General features: G+C 54.2%; 1 protein-coding gene across 1 annotated transcript; it reads left to right on the top strand.

The window, feature by feature from the left end:
• Nucleotides 1-4911: 4911 nt before the first annotated feature.
• Nucleotides 4912-22148, top strand: DHX34 (DExH-box helicase 34; the record flags this gene model as incomplete). Its single annotated transcript, XM_083626866.1, has 17 exons — nt 4912-4931; nt 5770-6412; nt 8081-8392; nt 9643-9900; nt 10028-10130; nt 11778-11995; nt 13464-13638; nt 14241-14440; nt 15223-15324; nt 16300-16518; nt 16959-17132; nt 17266-17383; nt 18538-18644; nt 18845-19114; nt 19780-19959; nt 20160-20313; nt 21595-22148. The coding sequence occupies 17 exons, from the start codon at nt 4912-4914 to the stop codon at nt 21726-21728; spliced, it is 3387 nt and encodes a 1128-aa protein (XP_083482992.1). The 3' UTR covers nt 21729-22148.
• Nucleotides 22149-22450: the final 302 nt, after the last annotated feature.

Genomic DNA, 22450 nt, shown 5'->3' with positions numbered 1-22450 from the left:
AGGAAGTGTTGTACTTGACTGTTTATGTTACATCCCACAGTTTTCTCTACTGTGTGTCCCTCCCCCCTGTCCCATCTCTCCCCCCCCCATGCCTGTGTGTGCATCCCTTGCCCACTGACTATCCCTGCAGATATATAACTGGGAGAAATTCACCTCATGACAGATGATGAGCTTTGTTCACGAGGCTCAGGTGAGAGCTCTTCTTGTTTATTTCTGTTCATGAACTCAAGGTGGCCCACATGGTTCCGCCCTCTCCTTGTTTAATCCCCACAACAACCTTGCAAGGAGAAGACACGGACTGGCCCCCAGGTCAGCCAGTGGGAGCTTCAGGGCCGAGTTGGTGGGTTTGAACCCTCGTCTCTCCCAGATCCCAGTCCGACCCTCTAACCACTGCACCACCGCTGCCTCTCTTTGAGCCTCTTACCCCGGAGTTGGCCAGGCATTCCTGCCTCACTCTTCTTCTCCTCCAGTCCAAGCCAGGATGCCTGGGGTCATGTCAGGTAGCAAGAGGGTCAGAGTGGGGCCACTAAGGAAAAAACCAATGCCAGCGCTTAGGCTGAGGCTCAAAGAAGAACCAGAGAACTAAAGAACAGCTGGTGGATCAAAGAAGCTCAAGAGATCCAGCCCTTGGCTGACACTCAGGACGCACAGAGTTTCTTTAAAGCCACAAAGCATAGCTGCAGCGAGGTGATCTTGGGCCCTTGGCAGAACCACCCAGATTGCGCCCCCTGCCACACACAAATTGGCTCTTCTTTCCACCTCTCTTCACCCCCCCCATTCAATTCCTCATGCGCTTCACCTTGTAATGAATTCTTTCACAGAAAATCCAATATTATTTCTTAATAAAAGGTTTCAGCAAAGAAAATGACCATTTTATGTGAGTTGACTTGGTTTTTTTTTGTAATTCACTTGTAAAACAATACACGGATAGGCCTAAATGAAACATACAAACAATATCAAAGCAACTACAGTGGTACCTCGGGTTCAGGTCTGTTCTTAATCTGAAACGGTTCTTAACCTGAGGCATGTTTTCATTAATGGGGCCTCCTGCTGCCGCTGCGCTGCTGGCATGAGATTTCTGGTCTTATCCTGGGGCAAAGTTATTAACCTGGAGCAACCACTTCCTGGTTAGCGGAGTTTGTAACCCGAAGCATCTGTAACTCGAGGTACCTCTGTACTCTATTCCGAATTTATAAATAGAAAGCGTAATGCTGGTGGTCAACAAAAGAGGTTTAAAGACAGTCTCAAGGCAAATCTTAAAAAATGTAGTATAAATATCGACAACTGGGAAACACTGGCCTGCGAGTGCTCCAGTTGGAGAACAGCCTTGACCAAAGGTGTCCTGGGCTTTGAAGACACTCGAACTCAGGACGCAAGGGAGAAATGTGCTAAAAGGAAGGCACGCTTGGCAAATCCACACCATGATCAACTCCCACCTGGAAACCAATGTCCCCACTGTGGAAGGACGTGTGGATCCAGAACTGGCCTCCACTGTCACTTACGGACTCACTGTTAAGGTCGTGTTTATGGAAGACAATCTGTCTCTCTTTTGAGGATATTTCCCTGCAGTTGGCCGGGCATTCTTGCCTCACTCTTCTTCTCCAGTCCAAGCCAGGATGCCTGGGGTCACGTTGGGTAGCAAGAGGGTCAGAGTGGGGCAGGCAAGATGTCTCTAGGGGCCTCGTGGGGCCCACACCCCCCGAGATGGACCAAGGTTCCCGTGACAGAGGCAGGTTCCTGACCCCCCTCGCTCTGCAGAAGAACAGGTAAAGAGCCTGCAGGGTCAGGACTGCGACCCTCCAGTCCACCTTCTGGTCTCCTAGTGGCAGACCAGAGGCCCCTCGAGGGAAAGCTGCAAGCAGGATCTGACCCCTCCTGTGGCTTCAACAGCAACTGGGGCTCAAAATAATTTATTTGTACCCTGCCCATCTGGCTGGGCTTCCCCAGCCACTCTGGGTGGCTTTCAACAAAGATCAAAACTACATTAGAACATCAGTCATTAAAAACTTCCCTAAACAGGGCTGCCTTCAGGTGTCGTCTAAAAGTCAGGTAGTTCTTTATTTCCTTGACGTCTGCTAGGAGGACGTTCCACAGGGCAGGTGCCACCACCGAGAAGGCCCTCTGCCTGGTTCCCTGTAACTTCACTTCTCGCAATCAGGGAACTGCCAGAAGGCCCTCGGAGCTGGACCTCAGTGTCTGAACGATGGGGGTGGAGACACTCCTTCGGGTCTACTGGGCCTTTGAGGCTATTTAGGGCTTTAAAGGTCAGCCCCAACACTTTGAATTGTGCTCAGAAACATCCTGGGAGCCAATGTAGGTCTTTCAGGACCGGTGTTATGTGGTCTCGGCGGCCACTCCCAGTCACCAGTCTAGCTGCCGCATTCTGGATTAGTTGCAGTTTCCGGGTCACCTTCAAAGGGAGCCCCACACAGAGCGCATTGCAGTAGTCCAAGCGGGAGATAACCAGGGCATGCACCAGTCTGGCGAGACAGTCTGCAGGCAGGGAGGGTCTCATCCTGAGTACCAGATGGAGCTGGGAGACGGCTGCCCTGGATAGGGGAGTGCAACTGGTGTGGTCGCTCCGGGTGCCACTCTGGGTGTGTGGTGTCGTATCTGGTGTGGAGAAGTTCAGCCGAGAGTCATGTCACCACAGAACATTTCCTCTTTTTCAGAGGCCTGTTTTGATGAGGAAGGAGAATCTATTTTCTTCTTTTGCTGTTCTGGCAGGAAATGGAGGCTTCACTCTATCCACGCACATGAAGTCACCCAAACTGCCTTCCCCCGGGGAGAAAAGCCCTGATCTCCCCCCACCAGCCCCCTTAGTCCAGATGCCATCATCATCATCACCACCATCATTTTACTTGTATGCTGCCTTTCCACAGTTTAAACAATGCTCAAGGAGGCTGACAACATGACAAGATTGACATAGTTACAAAGATAGCAAAGTTCAGTGGTACCTCTGGTTGCGAACGGGATCCTTTCCAGAGGCCCGTTCACAATATGAAAAGAGCACAACCCGCAGCGGCGCGTCTGCACATGTGTGGGTTGCAATTTGCTGCTTCTGCGCATGCGCGTGACGTCATTTTGTGCGTCTGCGCATTTGTGAGGGTGAAACCCGGAAGTAACCCTTTCTGGTACTTCCAAGTCGCCGTGGGACGTATCCTGAAAGAACGTAACATGAAACAAATGTAACATGAGGTATGACTGTAGTCATAAAAATAAATAAAACACATCAAAGACTACATAACCAAACTGAACAATTTCCACATAAAAATAAAGATTAAAAAATTAATATCAATGAAAGCAACCCCCCCGACAAAACCTCCCCCCCCCCAATACCCCAGTCCTTGCTGGGCAGCAGCAGCAGTTCTTAGGAAGGCTGTCAGGCCCCCCCCCCCACAGGTGGAGAGGGTCCAGCCGTCCTCTTCACATGCAAAAAAGGGGCTGCAGGTGCACACCTGAGAAAGGTGAGGGACCTGGGCAACAGGCTCTGGCATCCCCTTGGTCAAAAAGAGCCAGGGGTCACCCTTTCCGTGGGAATGTTGTGGATAGTTTTGTTGTTGTTGAGTCGTTTAGTCGTGTCCAACTCTTCATGACCCCCTGGACCAGAACACGCCAGGCACTCCTGTCTTCCACTGCCTCCCGCAGTTTGGTCAGACTCATGCTAGTAGCTTTGAGAACACTGTCCCACCATCTGGTCCTCTGTCGTCCCCTTCTCCTTGGGCCCTCCATCTTTCCCAACATCAGGGTCTTTTCCAGGGAGTCTTCTCTTCTCATGAGGAGGTCAAAGTATTGGAGCCTCAGCTTCACGATCTGTCCTTCCAGGGAGCACTCAGGGCTGATTTCCTTCAGAATGGAGAGGTTTGTTCTTCTTGCAGTCCATGGGACTCTCCAGAGTCTCCTCCAGCACCATAATTCAAAAGCATCCATTCTTCGGCGATCAGCCTTCTTTATGGTCCAGCTCTCACTTCCATACATCACTACTGGGAAAACCAGAGCTTGAACTATACGGACCTTTGTTGGCCAGGTGATGTCTCTGCTTTTGAAGATGCTGTCTAGGTTTGTCACTGCCATCTGGGGACGGTCTTTGAGGACACTCCTGCAGCAGGGCGGTCCGCGGATTCCCCCAAAAGGAAATGCAGGCGACTCTCCCCAGTTGGCCTTTTGGGCACCCGGAAACAGGCTTGGCTTCTCCGGCCTGCCGGCCAGGCTCCTTGCCCGCCCCGTCTCTTCTCCGCCAGGCGCGGTCAAAGGGGGCTCCGCGCAGTCTCCCAAGGAGCCCGGCAGTTGCCCGTGCGCGCGTCCCTCTCAGGCTTCTAGATCTATAGGCTACGGGAAGCGGGCAGGACGCGCGCCAGGAGCGTCGGCGACCCGTGTCGCGCATGCTCGCCCGCCACGAGCGACTGCGCATGCTCCGCCGCCCGCCTGCCCTCCTCGACTCGCCGAGGCAAGGGAGACGCGTGTCAAGAGAACGTGGGAATGCGGGGCGGCGGGCAGGACGGGGGGGGGGAGAGAAGCGTCCTGGGAAGGGTCTCTAGCCGTGGGGTGGCGAGCGGGAGGCCTCGGGGGTTTTCCCGGCTGCGTGTCCGTCGGTTCTCACGAGCCCGCCGCTTCCAGGCAGCCCTGTTTAGGGAAGCTTTTAATCTCTGGTGAATTATTGTATTTTAATATGTTGCTGGAAGCCGCCCAGAGTGGCTGGGGAAACCCATAAATAATAATATATAAAAAAATATGAAACTAAGGTTGTTGGTCTCTAAGGTGCTGCTGGACAATTTTAAAATTATTTTAAATATATTTCGACTGCATCAGACCAACGCGGCTACATACCTGAGTAGGTCTACCTCTCTTAAATCAGAACCAGCGAAGGCGGTGAAGGTCCTGTGTGAGTGCCTGGAAGCGGTTGGAGGATGGATGGCGGCTAACAGATTGAGGTTGAATCCTGACAAGAGAGAAGTACTGTTTCTGGGGGAACAGAAGGTGGGCAGGTGTGGAGGACTCCTTGATCCTGAATGGGGTAACTGTACCCCTGAAGGACCAGGTGCGCAGCCTGGGAGTCATTTTGGACTCACAGCTGTCCATGGAGGTGCAGGTCAAGTCTGTGTCCAGGGCAGCTGTCTCCCAGCTCCATCTGGTACGCAGGATGAGACGCTATCTGCCTGCAGACTGTCTGGCCAGAGTGGTGCATGCTCTGGTTATCTCCTGCTTGGACTACTGCAATGCGCTTTACCCGGAAACTACAACTAATCCAGAATGTGGCAGCTAGACTGGTGACTGGGAGCGGCCGCTGAGACTACATGACACCGGTCTTGAAAGATCTACATTGGCTCCCAGTACGTTTCCGAGCAGAATTCAAAGTGCTGGTGTTGACCTTTAAAGCCCTAAACGGCCTGAAAAGGCCCAGTAGGAGCGTCTCCACCCCCATCGTTTGACCCAGACACTGAGGTCCAGATCCGAGGGCCTTCTGGCGGTTCCCTCATTGCGAGAAGCGAGGTTACAGGGAACCAGGCAGAAGGCCTTCTCGGTGGTGGCACCCGCCCTGTGGAATGCCCTCCCATCAAATGTCAAGGAAATAAACAACTATCTGATGTTTAGAAGACATCTGAAGGCAGCCCTGTTTAGGGAGGTTTTTAATGTTTGATGTTTTATTGTGCTTTTAATTCTGTTGGGAGCTGCCCAGAGTGGCTGGGGAAACCCAGCCAGGTGGGCGGGTATAAATAAATTATTATTAATATTAATAATAATAATAAATGTTTATCATTATTATTCCAGGTTTATCCTCCCAGGCGCCTGCGAGAAGAGATCCAAGATGTCGTCGGAGCCCCCCAAGGGGCCCTGGGGCTGCCTGGCCCTCCGCTCCCGCTTGGAGGAGCTATACCTGCCCCGGGCGAGTGCCGATGAGCGCGCCCAGTTCTGGACCTTCTTCGAGCGGCTGCGGCGGCGCTTCCCCAGTGCGAAGGATCCTCGGGAAGGAGCCCCCCCGGCTGAGCCCGGCCCCGGTGCGACGGCGATGGGCCCCCCGCGGCCCTACGACCCCCGGCTGCGCGCCAACCTGCGGGCTCCGCATCGGGAGGTGTCTGGGGTGGCCCCCGAGCGCCTTCGGGAGTTCCGCGCGGCCCTGGCGCACTTCTGGGACTTTGGCCAGAAGCAGAGCTTCTCCCGGCTGGCGCGGCTGCAGCGGGAGCGTGCCGCCCTGCCCATTGCGCGCTACCGGGAGCGGCTGCTGGCGGCCGTGGCGAGTGGGCAGGTGGTGGTGGTGGCCGGGGACACGGGCTGCGGCAAGTCCACCCAGGTGCCCCAGTACCTGCTGGGCGCCGGCTACAGCCACGTGGCCTGCACCCAGCCCCGCCGCCTGGCCTGCGTGGCGCTGGCCCAGAGAGTGGCCTACGAGAGCCTCCAGCAGTATGGAGATCAGGTGAGTCAGGGGATCCTGAGCCTAGGGGGTATCTTTCATATTTAAAATGGATGGATCTTGTTTGTGATGGTCCGGCTGGCTCATTTGGGATCTGTTTTGTTGTTTAGGTGTTTTTTCCTTTTTGATCCTCCCTTCCTAGCCTCCTATCACCCCTCGAGGGGAGCTATCGGTGCTCCGTTTTCCAAAATTCTTAGTAGCTCTAGCCTTTTGTTTTGGAATAGATTTCTTGCTCTAAAAATAAAATTCACCAGGTTATGATCTAGAAATGTGACTCCACCCACATCAGCTTCTCATAACGGGCTCTATTGAAGCAAAAAGGCTAATTGGACAGCGTCTGAAGGATTTAGAGCAACAGAACAATCTGGCCCTTCTAAAGAAATTCTGCCCTTGGTATGCCATCCCCCCCCCCTTCTCAGTTTGATTCCCTGGCACCATATTGGTATAAATTTACTATCCCAAAATACAGATGTGCATTTGCACTGGCCAGACTGGATGTGATGCCCTCTGCCGTACTTGAGGGCAGATCCCAAAATATTCCAACCAGTGGCGTAGTGTGGGGGGTGCAGGGGGTGCCGGCTGCACCGGGCGCAACATCTGGGGTTAGGGCAAATCCACGGGTTAGGGGGCGCAAATCCATGGGTTAGGGGGCGCAAATTACTTGCCTTGCCCCGGGTGCTGACAACCCATGCTACGCCACTGATTCCAACTGAGAAACGACTCTGCCCCTGTGGAGATGGCAGTCTGGAAACAGTGGCTCATGTTCTCCTGTCCTGCCCCCTTTACAAAGATCTGAGGAATGAGATCATCCCCCACTCCTACTTACCATCCCAGGCCGCCTATCTGAGGCCACATTGTTGTTCTTTTATCAGATCAAAATGATCAGACAACAGCAAAGGTTGCTAGGTTTATCAAGGGTGCAACGAGATTAAAAGGGCCACTATCTGAACGACAATCTTGGTCATTTGATTGCCCTTTTTACCCATTGCTGTCTTTTTTTATTTGTATATATTTCATTTGTATATGTTGCTTGTTTTATGTTGCTATGGCTGTTGGCTAATGCAAATAAAGTTTATCTTCTCTTATCCTGAGCATAGGCAGAGTGCCCTCTCCTCTACCGCGTGGCGTCCAGGGGGTTTCAGGTGGGCTCTCGGAAGAGGGCAGGAGGTTAACAGGAAGATTTAAAGGAACTATTAGAAATGATTCTCAGAAGCAGTAGAGATATGAGATTATCAGAGCCCCCCCCCCGAACTTGAAGCATGGGAAGTCCCAATGAAAAATTTATAATTCGGCAGAATATTTGGATTATTTGATATGCATATGTATAATTTGGAATATTTAATGTGATTGGATTGGATTGTTAAAATGGGAAAGTTAATAAAAATGATTTATAAAAAAAGGAAGAGGGCTGGAGCTGGGGAGCATGAGGACCCAGGAGCATGTGCAGAGTGCCTGCTTCCAGATTGGTGAGGACAGGGGGCTGGGTGAGGTGGGCATTGGCCTGATCCAGCCCTGCTCATGGACTGACGAGGTTGTTGACACCCGCTTTGCCTGTGGAGCTGGTGAGTCCCTGGGGGTCTTGTGTGCCCCTAGACAAGCCCCTCCCTCCCTCTGGCCTTCCTGGGTGCTGACCCCCTCTCCCCCTCTCCCCCTCTCCCCCCCCCCCCGCAGGTTGGCTACCAGATCCGCTTTGAGAGCACTCGCTCGCCAGCCACGCGGATCGTCTTCCTGACGGAGGGGCTCCTCCTGCGCCAGGCCCAGCGCGACCCCTCCCTGCCTGGCTACCGGGTGCTGATTGCGGACGAGGTCCACGAGCGCCACCTGCACAGCGACTTCCTCCTGGGCGTCCTGCGCAGGATCCTGCCCGCCCGCCCTGACCTCAAGCTGGTGCTCATGTCGGCCACCATCAACATCCGCCTCTTCGCGGACTACTTTGGGGGGGCCCCCGTGGTGCAGGTCCCCGGCCGGCTCTTCCCCATCACGGTGAGGGGGAGCCCAGATGGGAGTGGGGGGTGGGGAGGTTGCGGCTGCTTCTGGGCGGGGGCGGATCTGTGGCTCATTTGCCTCAGTATCCCTGAAGGAGCGTCTCCACCCCGGGCCTTCTTGGTGGTGGCGCCCTCCTATCAAATGTCAAGGAAATAAGCAACTATCTGACTTTTAGAAGACATCTGAAGGCAGCCCTGTTTAGGGAAGTTTTTAAAGTTTGATGTATTTATCATGTTTTTAATATTCTATTGGGAGCCACCCAGAGTGGCTGGGGAAACCCAGCCAGATGGGCGGGGTATAAATATTATTATTATAACAGTCATACCTTGGGTTACAGATGCTTCAGGTTGTGCGATTTTGGGTTGCACAGCGCGCCGAACCTGGAAGTACCGGAACAGGTTACTTCAGGTTTTGGTGCTCGCATATTTGCAGAAGCATTAAATTGCGCTTTGCGCATGCGCAGAAGTGCCGAATCACGACCTGCGCGTGCGCAGACATGGTGCTGCGGGTTGCGAACGTGCCTCCTGCATGGATCACGTTCACAACCTGAGCGTCCACTGTATGATGATGATGATGATGATGATGATGTCTGGGGACCAGAGGCTCTGAACAGGCCCTGCCCCCCCACTGGACGTAAACCTCTTTTGGGGGCTTCCCTTGCAGGAGACTCTTTAATTCGGTGAGTGATGGGACAGCAAAAGGCAGTGCAAGGAGACTGTATGGGCCTATTTTCACTCCAGTTTCTTATAAGGCCCATGCATTGCCAGGGGGTTGGGCTAGATGACCTTTGGTTCCCTTCCAATTGCACAATTCTCAGTTATTCATGTGTGTGTGTGGGGGGGGAGGTTTTGCTCTCTCCTCGAACCCTCGCCCTTTGACTCCTCCTTCCACAACTTCCTAATTTGTGCCCTATCTCCGGAAACCGCCCCTGTGTTTCCCCAGCTTCACTTTTGTAATGTTGAGGGCTAGAAACTTGCGGTGTGTGGCACTGGCTGTGTTGTGGTTAAGAGCGCCGGAGGCCTGGGCTCAGATCCACCCATTTGGGCATGCTGCCTCTCTGGGCGTGACCAACCTGGCAGGGTTGTAATTGTGGTGGGGATTCCACGGGGAGGGGAGCCTGCCCCCCCCCTTGAGCTCCTTGGAGATGGGCTATGAAGGGAAGGAACGGCTTACTGGGGAAGGGCCAGGCAGGCCCATCCCGGGCCGGCAGCATCTCACGGCTTGCTTCCTCTCTCCTCCCCGCACAGGTCCTGTACGAGCCCCTCCGCCCCGAGGAGGGCGCTAGCGGGCGCAAGGAGAGGCTGGACCCCCGCCCCTTCCTGCGGGTGCTGCAGGCCATCGACCACAAGTACCCCCCCGAGGAGAGGGGCGACCTTCTTGTCTTCCTCAGCGGGGTGGCCGAGATCGGGGCTGTCGTGGAGGCGGCGCAGACCTACGCCACGCACACCCAGCGCTGGGTGGTTCTCCCTCTCCACAGCACCCTGTCCGTGGCTGAGCAGGACAAGGTGGGTGGGGCCGGGGCTTCTTTTTGGGGGGTCTGCCCCTCCCAGCCTCCCGGAAAGAGCCTCCCTTGGGGCATGTGGGTCGTTCCCCGTGGGCCCTGGAGGTGCAAAATGCCCTCTTGCCTTGCAGGTATTCGACTTGCCCCCCCCAGGAGTCCGGAAGTGCATCGTTTCCACCAACATCGCCGAGACCTCGGTGACCATCGACGGCGTCCGGTTCGTCGTGGACTCGGGTAAGGGGCGGCTGCTCCTGCCCCCGGGCTCTGGGGGGCAGCCGGTTTGAATGAATGAATGAATCTTTATTTGCATTATCAACAAAGCAACAATACAGTATACAAAGAATGGAAACAAAAAGTCAATTATATAAAGTACATTTTGGGGTTTTGAGTCCATAGTCAAGGAGTGGATCTTACTCTGATTGCCCCAGCTAAAAACCTTGCCACCTTTGCTGTCACCTGCTCATCTTGATCTGCCCAGAGAAAGGACCCTGGGGCAGTGGCTGGCGACCCAGAATGGACAATGAAAGAGGGGTGATGACCTCATTCCTCAAGAGTGCAAGCCAGACGGACATGTGCCACTGATTTGGGACTGCCATCTCCACAGGGACATACTGTATATACTCGAGTATAAGCCAATTTTTTCAGCCCATTTTTTATGCTGAAAAAGCCCCCCTCGGCTTATACTCGAGTGAGGCAGGCGGCGGTGGCCAGAAAGGAGCCCTTTTGGGCTGCTTGTTCTTCCTCTGCTGCTGCTGCCGCCACCACCAGGTTTGTGGTGTGGTGAACTGGATTATACTCGAGTCAATAAGTTTTCCCAGTTTTTTGTGCTAAAATTAGGTGCCTCAGCTTATATTCGGGTCGGCTTATACCCAAGTATATGCGGTGAGCGTTTTTCGTGTGGAATCTGTTGGAATCGTCCAGCCGAGGGCCAGACATTCAATCTTCTGAGAGTAAAAGCATGTTTATATTTTAGGCTTGCTTGATTATGCAGACAGGGTGCCAGAGAGTCGAAATGGGAAGGTGGAAAATGGCCACACCATGGGCGGAATTTCCTGATTGTGGCCAAGCTGTTCTGGCGCTCGGTATCATGGGGGCAGCCAGTCCTTTGTGGAGACCCTCACTGAGCTTGTCAGCATGAATTTGGAAGTTGGCATCCTGGCACCCTTGAACCTCAACCCCCCTCTCTCTTCCAAGCCACTTTCCAGCCCTTAAGGTGGAGAGATTGTGGGCCCAACCAGGTGAACCACCTGAACTTCGACTCAGGTGCAGGAGGATTGCCTGGGGCCAGGGACTCCAGGAACAGCTTTATTAGGCCAGCCAGAATGTTACCGGGTGCCATGCAGCAAGATCTTCCTCTTCGGAGGAACTCGAACGTTTGCCCACCAGGATTCTGTGGCATTTTGGTTTCCCTAGTAACAGTATCTCCCTGGTATTTCTGAACGTGGGAACCCAAGCGTAGCCTGCAGGATCAGGCCAGAGGGGACCCATCCAGCTCAGCCTCCTTTCCCCCCAGGGGCCAACCAGGTGCCTGTTATGCCGGCAAGCGGGATTCAAACACAGCTCTGCTGCAATTCCCAGCCACTGGCATTCAGAAGCATCGCTGCCTCTGACTTCTGGAGACAGAGGAGATCTGGCCCGGCTAGGAGCCCTCAGTAGCCTCCCAGAATCAAAATCTGTGCACCCCTTGATTGTAGCAAAGCTGTTTGCAAAAAAGATAAAAATCAGGGGAAATTCACATTATTTTAGAGCATGCAGAAAGTACTGGAACGGGTTAAAATTCGCATCAGCTTCCTATTAGCTTATTAAGGAGGATGGCAGGTCAACTGCCCCCCTCCGGTTAATGCAACAAGGCCCCCCCTCTTCCTGGTCTCTCTCTGGCAGGGAAGGTGAAGGAGCTGAGCTACGACCCCAAGGCCAAGCTGCAGCGCCTGCAGGAGTTCTGGATCAGCCGCGCCAGCGCCGAGCAGCGCAAGGGCCGGGCGGGCCGGACGGGGCCGGGCGTCTGCTTCCGCCTCTACGCCGAGTCCGACTACGACGCCTTCGCCCCCTACCCCGTGCCAGAAATCCAGCGGGTGGCGCTCGATGCCCTCGTTCTGCAGGTGGGCAGAGGCAGGGGGCACCAACCCCTTCGCTCCGGGGGGCTGGGACCCACTTTCCGTTAAAATCTTTTTTAAAATTAAATTTCACATTACAGATTTAAATTAACAACATCAGTTAGGATTCTACTCCCCTCCACCCTTCGTTCTTACCATTCTCCATCTAAAGAATCCATTTTTACCTTGATTTTTAGTGCATTACAAGTGTTACTCAAATCCTGCCAAAGTTTCCAGTGCTGGAACTCAGTTCTAAATGGGCAGCTGCCTGTCAGGGATTCCTGCATTCCGAGGGGGTGGACTAAAGGTCCTTCAGGGGTCCCTCCTGCCTCTACAATTCTGCAACTCAAAAGAGGGACTCCTTCCCTGGAGGGTCTTTGAGCAAACGTCGGGGGCCCATCAATTCTTTAGCTGAGATTCCTGCAGTATTTTGGGGTTGGACTAGAAGACCTTCAGGGGTCCCTGCCATCTCTACAATTCTGTGATTTCAGGGGTGGCATTTGTGGGTTTTTGGGGGTGAAATGGCTGTTCTGACCAGGGCCGGATTGAGGTTTGATGCGGCCCCCAGCTCCTGAAGGTGATGGGGCCCTTTAAATGTCCAGCTGTCCTTTGTCCACAACAAATTGTTGCTGTTTTGTGTTGAACATATGCTATGTGGTAATTTATGAACCGAATAGGTATCTGAAGCCATTTGCCCATGTTGCCCTGCAACCAATCCATGCAGAATGTCGGCATCCTATATATAGAAAGGAGCAAACCAAGGATATTTGAGGGAGCAGGCTAGCAGGCGGGGCCCAGGACTTACATCCTAGGAGCCGACAGATCACAAAACACTGTTCAATGTAGGTTTTATTTGATTTGTTTTTTATATGATAATCTTTATTGTCATTGTCCCATACAGAACAACGAAATTGAAAAAATGTACATCAGACATTCAAAAACCAACAAGCCTGCTATCCCAGCCTGGTTAGCCCCCTAAAAACTCTGATACCCCATAATTAAATACAATATACTCCCATAGAGACTACCTTACACTGCGTTTAAAACCAAAATCTCATTTGGATTTTAAAACCAAAATTGCATATTATCTGATATTTTGGGAAAGTACATCCAGTTTTTTCCACTTAAATTTTTTTGGGGGGCCCCAAGAGAGTGGGGCCCTAAGCTAGAGCTTGTTCAGCTGATGCCTGAATCCGGCCGTGGTTCTGACACATAGCGAGTGAGAAGGCAGGTGACATTCCCCATAGTTGGTAGAGCGTGAGACTTCATCTCAGGGCCGTGGGTTCGAGTCTCCCATCAGGTGGCAGATTGCAGCAGGTTGGGCTGGATGACCCTTGGGGGACCCCCCCAGCTCAACAATTCTGTGATTCCTTGTCCGAAAGGGGAGGCTGCGTTCTGCTGCTGGGGGGGGGAGGGATTTGGCATTGGGGGACAATGGAGGAAGCCTCCCTCCTGGGCTCTGTTGCCCCCCCAGATGAAGAGCATGGGGCTGGGCGACCCCCGCGCCTTCCCCTTCCTGGAGCCCCCCCCGCCAGCCAGCCTGGAGACGGCCATCCGCTACCTGAAGCAGCAGGGGGCCCTGGACCCAGAGGAGAACCTCACCCCCATCGGGAGCCTCCTGGCCCAGCTGCCGGTCGACGTGGTGATTGGTGAGTCCGGGAAGGGGGGGCCACGTGGACTGGGGGGGCGTCTGTGCCAGTCACCCACGGGAGCCTCTGCCGGATGCCCAGCTCTTTTGATTTGGCTTTGGGTTTATGTCTTGTGTTGTGAGCATGTGCAGAGTGCCACGGGGAGACTGCCCGGGGGGGGGGCTGAGAGCGGGGGCATCTCTCCCCCTCCCCATGCCAGGAATCTTATTCTGGGTGAGAGCCGGTGGTGTGGTTAAAGGGTTAGGCGAAGATCAAGGGAGACCAGAGTTCGATTCTTCCCACTCAGCCATGAACTTCTTATTTTATTTTATTTTATTTTATTTTATTTTATTTTATTTTATTTTATTTTATTTTATTTTATTTTATTTTATTTTATTTTATTTTATTTTATTTATTATACAACATTTAAAATACGCTTAAACAATAGAATATATAGAAAACATACATTATATACATTACCTTAATACACACCTAACGTAGACACACCTTACACATTTGACTTCCCACTCTTCGCAATGTGTGTTGGAGGAGGCGCTGCCTGGGGGGGCGAAGGGGCTCTTGCTCTCTGGCTGAGGCTGCCCCCCCTCCCCGTTTGTCCGCAGGGAAGATGCTGGTTCTGGGAACCCTCTTTGGCCTGGCGGCCCCCACCCTCTCGGTCGCAGCTGCGCTCAGTGTCCCCTCCCCCTTCCTGCGCAGCAGCAGCGGGCGCAGCGACCCGGACTGCGCCACGGCCCGTCGGCCCCTGGAGAGCCCCCTGGGAGACCCCCTGACGCTGCTCAACGTCTTTGACGCCTGGGTGCAGGTGGGTGAGGAACGCTCTGTCTCCGCCTGATCTGGGAAGACCTTTTCTTCTGGTGAAGCCTCCAGCTCCAGGGGCAGTCTATCTGGAGTCCTGGGTTTTGGGGGGGGCATTTGGCCAAGGGAAGAAGAGGATTCTGGACTGGATGGGCCCCTTGGGCCTGAGGAAGAAAGGGTCTCTTCCTGGCTTGGGGTTTTTCTGTTTTGTATAATTTTTACTAAATTTTCTGTTTTGCATTTCAGAATATTCATTTAAACAACCTTAAAATATCAATGGCTTCCCTTCTTCACTTTTCACGGTTCATTCGGCATATCCTAAATCCCTGCATATTTTACATAAACTAAAACCATTCAGTATTCCGTTATTTCATCCATCAAAACCTATTTACGCTGTTGAATTTATCTTAATGACACCCACGTTTGCAAACATACATAATTCCCCCCCATATATTCAACAAACATTTTCCAGTCTTCTTTAAACTTATGTTCTTCTTGCTCTCTTATTCTATATGTCAAATCTGAAAGTTCTGCATATTCTGTCCACTTAAGTTACCAATCCTCTTTAGTCGGGACCTTGCTCGTTTTCCATTTTTTCGGCTAACGAAACATGGGCTGCAGTAGCGGCATACATAAATAAACTTTTTTGACACCTGGGAATTTCAGTCTGAATTCTCCCCAATGAAAAGGACCGGGACTCTTCCTGGGTTTCTCCCTTCTGACCTCTGTCCCTGTGTTCGTCTGTCTCGGTCCGTCCTGACGGAGTCGAATCTCCTTCTTGTCCGGCAGGAGAAATCGGAGAATCGGAGCGGATCCCGACGTTGGTGCCGCCGCCGGGGCCTGGAGGAGCACCGGCTCTACGAAGCGGCCAACTTGCGGCGCCAGTTCCAGGTGGGTGTGAATCTGGGGGAGCGGAGGACAAGGGGTTGGTCTACGTGGCCCCTGGGGTGCCCCTTCCGAGCGCACAATTCCTCTGTGTCCAGGGCAGCTGTCTGCCAGCTTCATCTGGTGCGCAGGATGAGACCCTCCCTGCCCACAGACGGTCTCGCCAGAGTGGTGCGTGCTCTGCACCAGGAGTCGGCAAAGTTTTTGTGGCTTGGGCCGGTTCACGGTCCCACAGACGCTGGTGTGTGTGCATGCATGTGCAAACGCTATTTCCGGTGCAGAGGAGGCGTGCGCCGGCCAGTGTCACGGAAGGCAGTCCCCCCTCTGCTCTGCGACCGAGCGGGCGGCAGGGGTCCATGACACTAAACGGCCTCGGTCCAGTAGACCTGAAGGAGCGTCTCCACCTCCATTGTTATACCCGGACACTGAGGTCCAGCTCCGAGGGCCTTCTGGCAGTTCCCTCCCTGCGAGAAGTGAGGTTACAGGGAAGCAGGCAGAGGGCCTTCTTGGTGGTGGCGCCTGCCCTGGGGAACACCCTCCCATCAGATGTCAAGGAAATAAATCTGACTTTTAGAAGCCCCTAAATAATAAACAACGCGGGGGGCGCTGTGGGTTAAACCACAGAGCCTAGGACTCGCCGATCAGAAGGTTGGCGGTTCGAATCCCCGTGACGGGGTGAGCACCAGTTGGTTGGTCCCAGCTCCTGCCAACCTAGCAGTTCAAAAGCACGTCAAAGTGCAAGTAGATAAATAAGTACCGCTCCGGCAGGAAGGTAAACGGTGTTTCCGTGCGCTGCTCTGGTTCGCCAGAAGCGGCTTAGTCATGCTGGCCACATGACCCGGAAGCTGTATGCCGGCTCCCTCGGCCAGTAAAGCGAGATGAGCGCCGCAGTCCCAGAGTCGGCCACGACTGGACCTAATGGTCAGGGGTCCCTTTACCTTTACCTAAATAGTAATAGTAATAATTGTTATTCTCTGCCAGGAGCTGCTGCGGGACCACCGGCTTCTGGAGCCCCCCGCCCGGCCCAGCGACACCCACGCCCGCCAGAGCCGCCACCGCAAGCGCCGGGAGCTGCAGCGGATCAAGAGGGAGCACGACCGGGGGGAGGGGCGGCGGAGGAAGGTGCTGCGTCTGGAGGAGGAGGGGGGCAGCTCTTCCTCGGGAGGGGAAGGGGACCCCCAGCGCGGCGTCGACATCCAGGTGAGGGGGTCCGGAGGGGTCCCTTCCCCCGGGGCCTGGTCACGGGCTCTTCCTCTGTTCCCGTGGAGCCTCCCAGTGTAGGGCTCCCAAAGCAAGGAAGGATTGGACTCTGAGTAATAGAATACACACCAGGCTTGACCACCAAGACTGTTTCAACACCCACTTCCCTCTTTAAAAAAAAGCATGACCTACTTTTTGCCCCTGGGCAATTTTGCTCCAGGGACCATGCATTCGCTCCATAAGACGCACAGACATTCCCCCTTTTTAGGAAGAAAAAAGTGCGTCTTATGGAGCAAAAAATACAGTATAATTCCTCATAGCAACCCCATCTGATCACTACATCCCAGTCCTGAGGCAGTCTACCTCGGTCCCTAGGTCCGTGGGGATCTCATCCTGCACCTCGGCCCCCCTGATCCTCCTTCTCCCCCCCCCCCCAACAGGACGTCAAGTTCCAGCTGCGCCACGATGTGGCCGAGCTGCGTGCGGCCTCTTCTGTGGGGCAGGCCCTGTCGCCCGGCCGGCTGGCCCTCCTGCAGCTGGTCTTGGGGCACGGCCTCTACCCACAGCTGGCCGTGCCCGACCCCTTCAACCAGACCCGCAAGGACTCTGACCAGGCGAGTGCCAGGGCCCCCGGTGGGTGGGGGGAGCTGGGAGGGGGTGCTGGACCAGGAGGAGCTCCCCACCCTCTGTCTGCCTGTGGGCACCTTGCCCCCCCCACGCTGAGCCCCCCTCCTTTTTGCTCCCCAGATCTTCCACACCAGGGAGAAGGTGGGGGTCGTTCTCCACCCCACCAGCGTCTTTTCTGCCTCCCCAGAGCTGCTGCAGCCGGCGCAGGAAAGGGGTCCGGAACGTGGGGGGCAGAGAGGTAAGAGAGGTGCCCCCTGCCGCCCCCCCTCCAGGCATCAGGGGCTCTCAGAATCTTGGGCTCCTGCATCCTGGGCCAGGGGAGACACTTGGGGGGCAGAGTGGGGCGGGGCATTATCCTGCCCTGGGTGGGAATGAGCAAACTCAGCCGTGGGGAAAAGTTGGAGCCAGGGCTGCGAGTGCGAGTTTGGTTGAAGCGGGAATTGAAGTGGGTGGCCGATTCCTGGAGGTTTTTAAGGGGGGGTGTTCCTTCCAGCTCTGCAGTTTTTAAGCAGAGGCTGGGGGCCCACCTGCCATGGATGCAAAGCAGGGGGTTGAGCTGGATGCCCCCTTGGGGTCCCTTCCAGCCCCACGGCGATATTGTTCTGAGCGCCTGCTCTCTCGGCCCCAAGGGAACCCATCTAGCTCAGCCTCCAGTCTGGGGGAATGTTGTGGATAGTAGGAGACGATATATTGATTAAATATTATCCTTCTTCACTCACGCTGGTGAGTCAGTAGCAGAGTACATCCCCCATTATATAGCAGGAAACTAGGTGGTAGATTCGTTTGAATCCCTTGAGTTACGCCAGGCATAGGCAAACTCAGCCCTCCAGCTGTTTTGGGACTACAACTCCCATCATCCCTAGCTAACAGGACCAATGGTCAGGGATGATGGGAGGTGTAGTCCCAAAACATCTGGAGGGCTGAGTTTGGGGGTGCCCAAACCAGGTTTTGTTCCTGGTAAATTTCCTTTTTATCCCTCCTAACAAGAATAAACACACAACAATCTTCTTTAATAGTAATGATAAGAAGTTTACTCACATTCAGTTCACAGTTGGTTCCCTGGAGGAAGACTTTAGCTTGTAGTTACAGAAGAGAGTTCATCCCATATGGGGACTGAGCCATGTGCTGCTGGCTGAGAGCCAGCAGACAGCAAAAGACATCAAGATGGAATAAAGCGAAGAAGAAGGGAAGATGGCCGCGTGACTGCCCTTTTGTGGGGTCTTACAGCCTATCTAGTCCAGCACCCTGTTCTCACCCTGTGGTCAAATACCCACAAGAACCTAGGAAGTGAGATAGACTGCCTCTGGACATGGAAGTTCCATACGAACGTGAAAGGAGCTTTCTGGGGCAGAGTGTGGGGCAGCTTGTGAAACTCTCCTTCCCTCTTTCCAGATGCCAAGGAGGGCCTGAGCAACCGCCACCAGATCCTGGCCTTCGTCTCGCTACTGGAGACAAACAAGCCCTACCTGGTCAACTGCCTCCGTCTGCCAGCTCTTCAGGTGATCGTCCCCCCCGAGTGAGGGGGACCCAGGCGTCCTAGCCCTTTCCCCTCCCCTCAAACACCTGGGAGGCTTTTTGGCAGAGTTCTGGTGGTTGTCTGCTGGGGATGTGTCAGCTGTGACTCCTGCCTCGCAGGGGGTGGGACTGGATGACCCCATGGTGTCCCCTGCAATCCTGTCTCTCTCCCCCTGCCTCGCAGGCGCTGCTGCTCCTGGCCCGCTCCCTGGACACCAACGGCGACTGCACCCGCCTTGTGGCCGACTCCTGGCTGGAGCTGCGGGTTCCCTCCCCGGAAGCGGCCCTCCGCCTGCTGCGTGCGGCCCTCCGCCTCCGGGCTTCCTGGGAGAAGGTCCTGGACCGGCAGCTGGAGAGCCGAGGGGCTCGGGGGGAGGAGGCCGAGGAGGGGCGGCCCAGTGCCCGGCAGGTGCGCCAACTCACCCAGGAGCTGCTGGACTTCCTGAAGGCCGAGGTGTGTTGGCCGGCCCTGCGGGGCGGGCAGAAGAGGGTGGGGGGCGGCTGGGCCAGGTGGGGGGGGGCTGTGGCTCCTGGCTTCCATGCAGGAGGCCCCAAGTGGCTGGAGAACGCAGGAGGGGAGGTCGGATCATGCTTCCGGGCATCTCCCTAGAGACACCAGATGCAGCAGCTGGGCTCCACATCCAGAAGGGGAGGGCCTTCTCGGTGGTGGCACCCGCCCTGTGGAACGCCCTCCCACCAGATGTCAAGGAAATAAATCTGACTTTTAGAAGACATCTGAAGGCAGCCCTGTTTAGGGAAGTTTTTAATGTTTGATGCTTTATTGTGTTTTTAATATTTTGTAGCCAGATGGGCGGGGTATAAATAATGAAATGATGCTGCTGATGATGACGATGTCACCCGTTCTCTGATTCCCTGGCCAGTGAGAAGTTCCAGGGGCAGCGCAATGGAACGTGGATTTGGTCTCCTTTGGAGGAGACAGCACTGGAAATTTAACCCTGCCATCGTTTGATGCTTTATTGTAGTTTTAATATTTTGTTGGGAGTCTCCCAGAGTGGCTGGGGAAACCCAGCCAGATGGGTGGGAAATAACTAACTAACTAACTAACTAACTAACTAACTAACTAACTAATAGTAATAATTCCTCCGCTGCCCCCCCCAGGTGCCCTACAGCCTGCGGCGCCTGATGCCCCTGGAGCAGCAGAACCTCTACGTGGGTCCTCAGGCGGCTTCTGCGGGAGGGGAGGTGCCCCCCGGCCTCTTCCAGGGGGTGGAGGTGACCCCCGACGAGGAGAAGGGCGGCTGCAGAGTGGGCAGCTTCTTGACGTTCAACTGCCTGGCGGTGAGTTCAGGGGAGGGGGCACCCAGAGGCCACGTAGCTCAACCCTCTGTGGCGCAGGAGCGCTCTTTGTCCTCTGGGGGCGGGGGGGGACAGGCGAGGGGGCAGGCTGGAGCCTGCTTGTGGGGCACGGAGCCTGCCTCTCCCTTGCCTGGGGGTGGGGGGTGGGCGCCAACCCCTCTGGGTCCCTCCGTCTCCCGCAGGGCACAGAGGGCGACCTGTACAGCGACTGCCTGCGCAGCTTCTGGACCTGCCCTCGCTGCGGCCTCTACATGCCCTTCACCCCCATGGAGCGCCTGGCTCACGAGGAGACCTGCCAGGCCCCAGGCCAAGAGGGGGAGCAGCCCAGCCAGGAAGGTGAGCCCCGCGGGGGGAGCAGGGGGCGGGCGCTGGGGCATTCCCCCAAAGGCTTTGCAGTTTGGGGGCTTGCAGGGGGGCCGGAAGGGACTTTGTTCAATAATAATAATAATAATAATAATAATAATAATTTTTATTTATACCCCGCCCTTCCCAGTTCATAAACCAGGCTCAGGGCAGCTAACAACAAATTTAAAACACTTACTGTATTTTTTGCTCTATAAGACTCACTTTTTCCCTCCTAAAAAATAAGGGGAAATGTGTGTGTGTCTTATGGAGTGAATGCAGGCTGCGCAGCTATCCCAGAAGCCAGAACAGCAAGAGGGATCGCTGCTTTCACTGCGCAGCGATCCCTCTTGCTGTTCTGGCTTCTGAGATTCAGAATATTTTTTTTCTTGTTTTCCTCCTCCAAAAACTAGGTGTGTCTTGTGGTCTGGTGCGTCTCATAGGGAGAAAAAATATGGTGATTATAACAGCAGCATAAAATACAGTATAAAAACATGAATAACGATAAAATTCAAAATTCAAAAATCAGTTTAGCGGAAATAATCATTAGATAATCCCCAGGGCGAGCTGGCTGCATTGGTCCTGCTTGGGCCAGCGAGGAGGCCAGGGGAGAATCAGCTGTGGGGTCTCAGAGCGGGTGAGGGAAGGAAAGGGAAATAAAAGATCAGGTTCTCTGCGAGGGAAGAGCTCCGGTCCTTTGTCCCGTGAGATTTTCCACAGCATGGTTTGCAGAGAGGGTGAAAGGACCGCCAGAGACGACTCTTGGAAACATTCAAAATCAAGAATAAACCGAGAGCAGATCAGGATGTGCAGCTGCACTTGACACGCCTGCGGAGCCTCGTCTAAGCCACGAGGTTTGGGGCAGTGCTGCGAAAAGGCCTCCCTGAAGTCATGAGGCAGGGAGTTCCGCGGTGCAGATGCTGCCATGCTCAATGATGGCGCTGTTACAAATGCAGAGCAGGGATCGTGAGGCACCAGTCGCTGGGCCAGTTCCGCGGATTGAAGCGGTGGAGGGGGGATAAATATCTGGGGGGAGGCGACCTCGCAGGTAAACTGGTCCCAGGTTGTGAAGGTTGTGAACCCGGGCTGGGTGGCAAAGGGGCAACCAGCACGGATCCCTGAAGTGCTGGCAAGGCCTCATGTCTGTCAGCAATCGCGCTGCAGCATTCTGCACAGCTGCGGCCTCCAGACCAGGAGCAAGGGGAGCCCCACGCTGCACATTTTGGGGGCACTGTGTTTTGTGTGAGTTTTTACAAGTTTCTTGCTCCTCCCCAGAAGAGGAAACGGAGACCCCATCGGGCACCTCTGCCCTGCAGCGCCCGTACCACTGCCCCGCCTGCCAGCAGAGCCTCCTCCTCACGCCCACCGAGATCCTGCGCCACCGGAAGCAGCACCAGGCGCCCCCCTGAGAACAGCCCCACTGGCGGGGGCCTCTCGAGGTCGGGAGAGCCTGGCATGGGGGTCAAATTCCTCCTCCCCCTGGTGCTTTCCCTCAGCCTCACGAACTGACCCCCTGCCCCTCTCCTTCCTACTTGAGCTGCCCTGAGCCTGGACTTTGGGGGGGGGCTCTTTACACCTGGAAGAGTGTAAATAAAAAGGTGTGGCTTTGATTAAAGAGCTGGGCTCTGCCTTGTGGCTTCTAGGGGGGCCACCCTGGAGCAAAGGGCCCCTCGATTTCCCCAAATCCAAGAGTCCTTCTGGGTTCAGGAGCAACACTCTTCACCAGTGGAGAGACACTTGGGTCTTTCTTATTATTTTTTTCAAAATTTTTTATTCATTTTATAACACAAATAAACAACACAAACGGAAAAACAAACAATACAAACAAATTCTTGTCTTGTCCTTATTTTTGCTAAACATTGTTAGGTGAGCTTCCCCAAGTACCCCTCTATCTGATTTTCATTTTACCTCATCTTTAGCAGTTTAAATATATCATATTTTTAACCATTTTTTAATCACCCTTACTTTTACCATAATAATCTTCACATTTTATCCTTTATAAATAATAATGTTTTAAAATACACTAGCTTCTACTTCTAACCCTACAGCCTGTATCCACTTCCAAAGCTATTCTAAGATTTAAATATTAACATATTTCCCCCCCCAAATATTCCTTAAACTTCTTCTAATC

The sequence above is a fragment of the Podarcis filfolensis genome (genome assembly GCF_964270895.1).
Source record: "Podarcis filfolensis genome assembly, chromosome: 8".
NCBI classification, from domain to species: Eukaryota; Metazoa; Chordata; class Lepidosauria; order Squamata; family Lacertidae; genus Podarcis; species Podarcis filfolensis.
The sequence above is the reverse complement of the archived record's forward strand: the minus strand, read 5'-3'. Positions and strand labels throughout refer to the sequence as shown.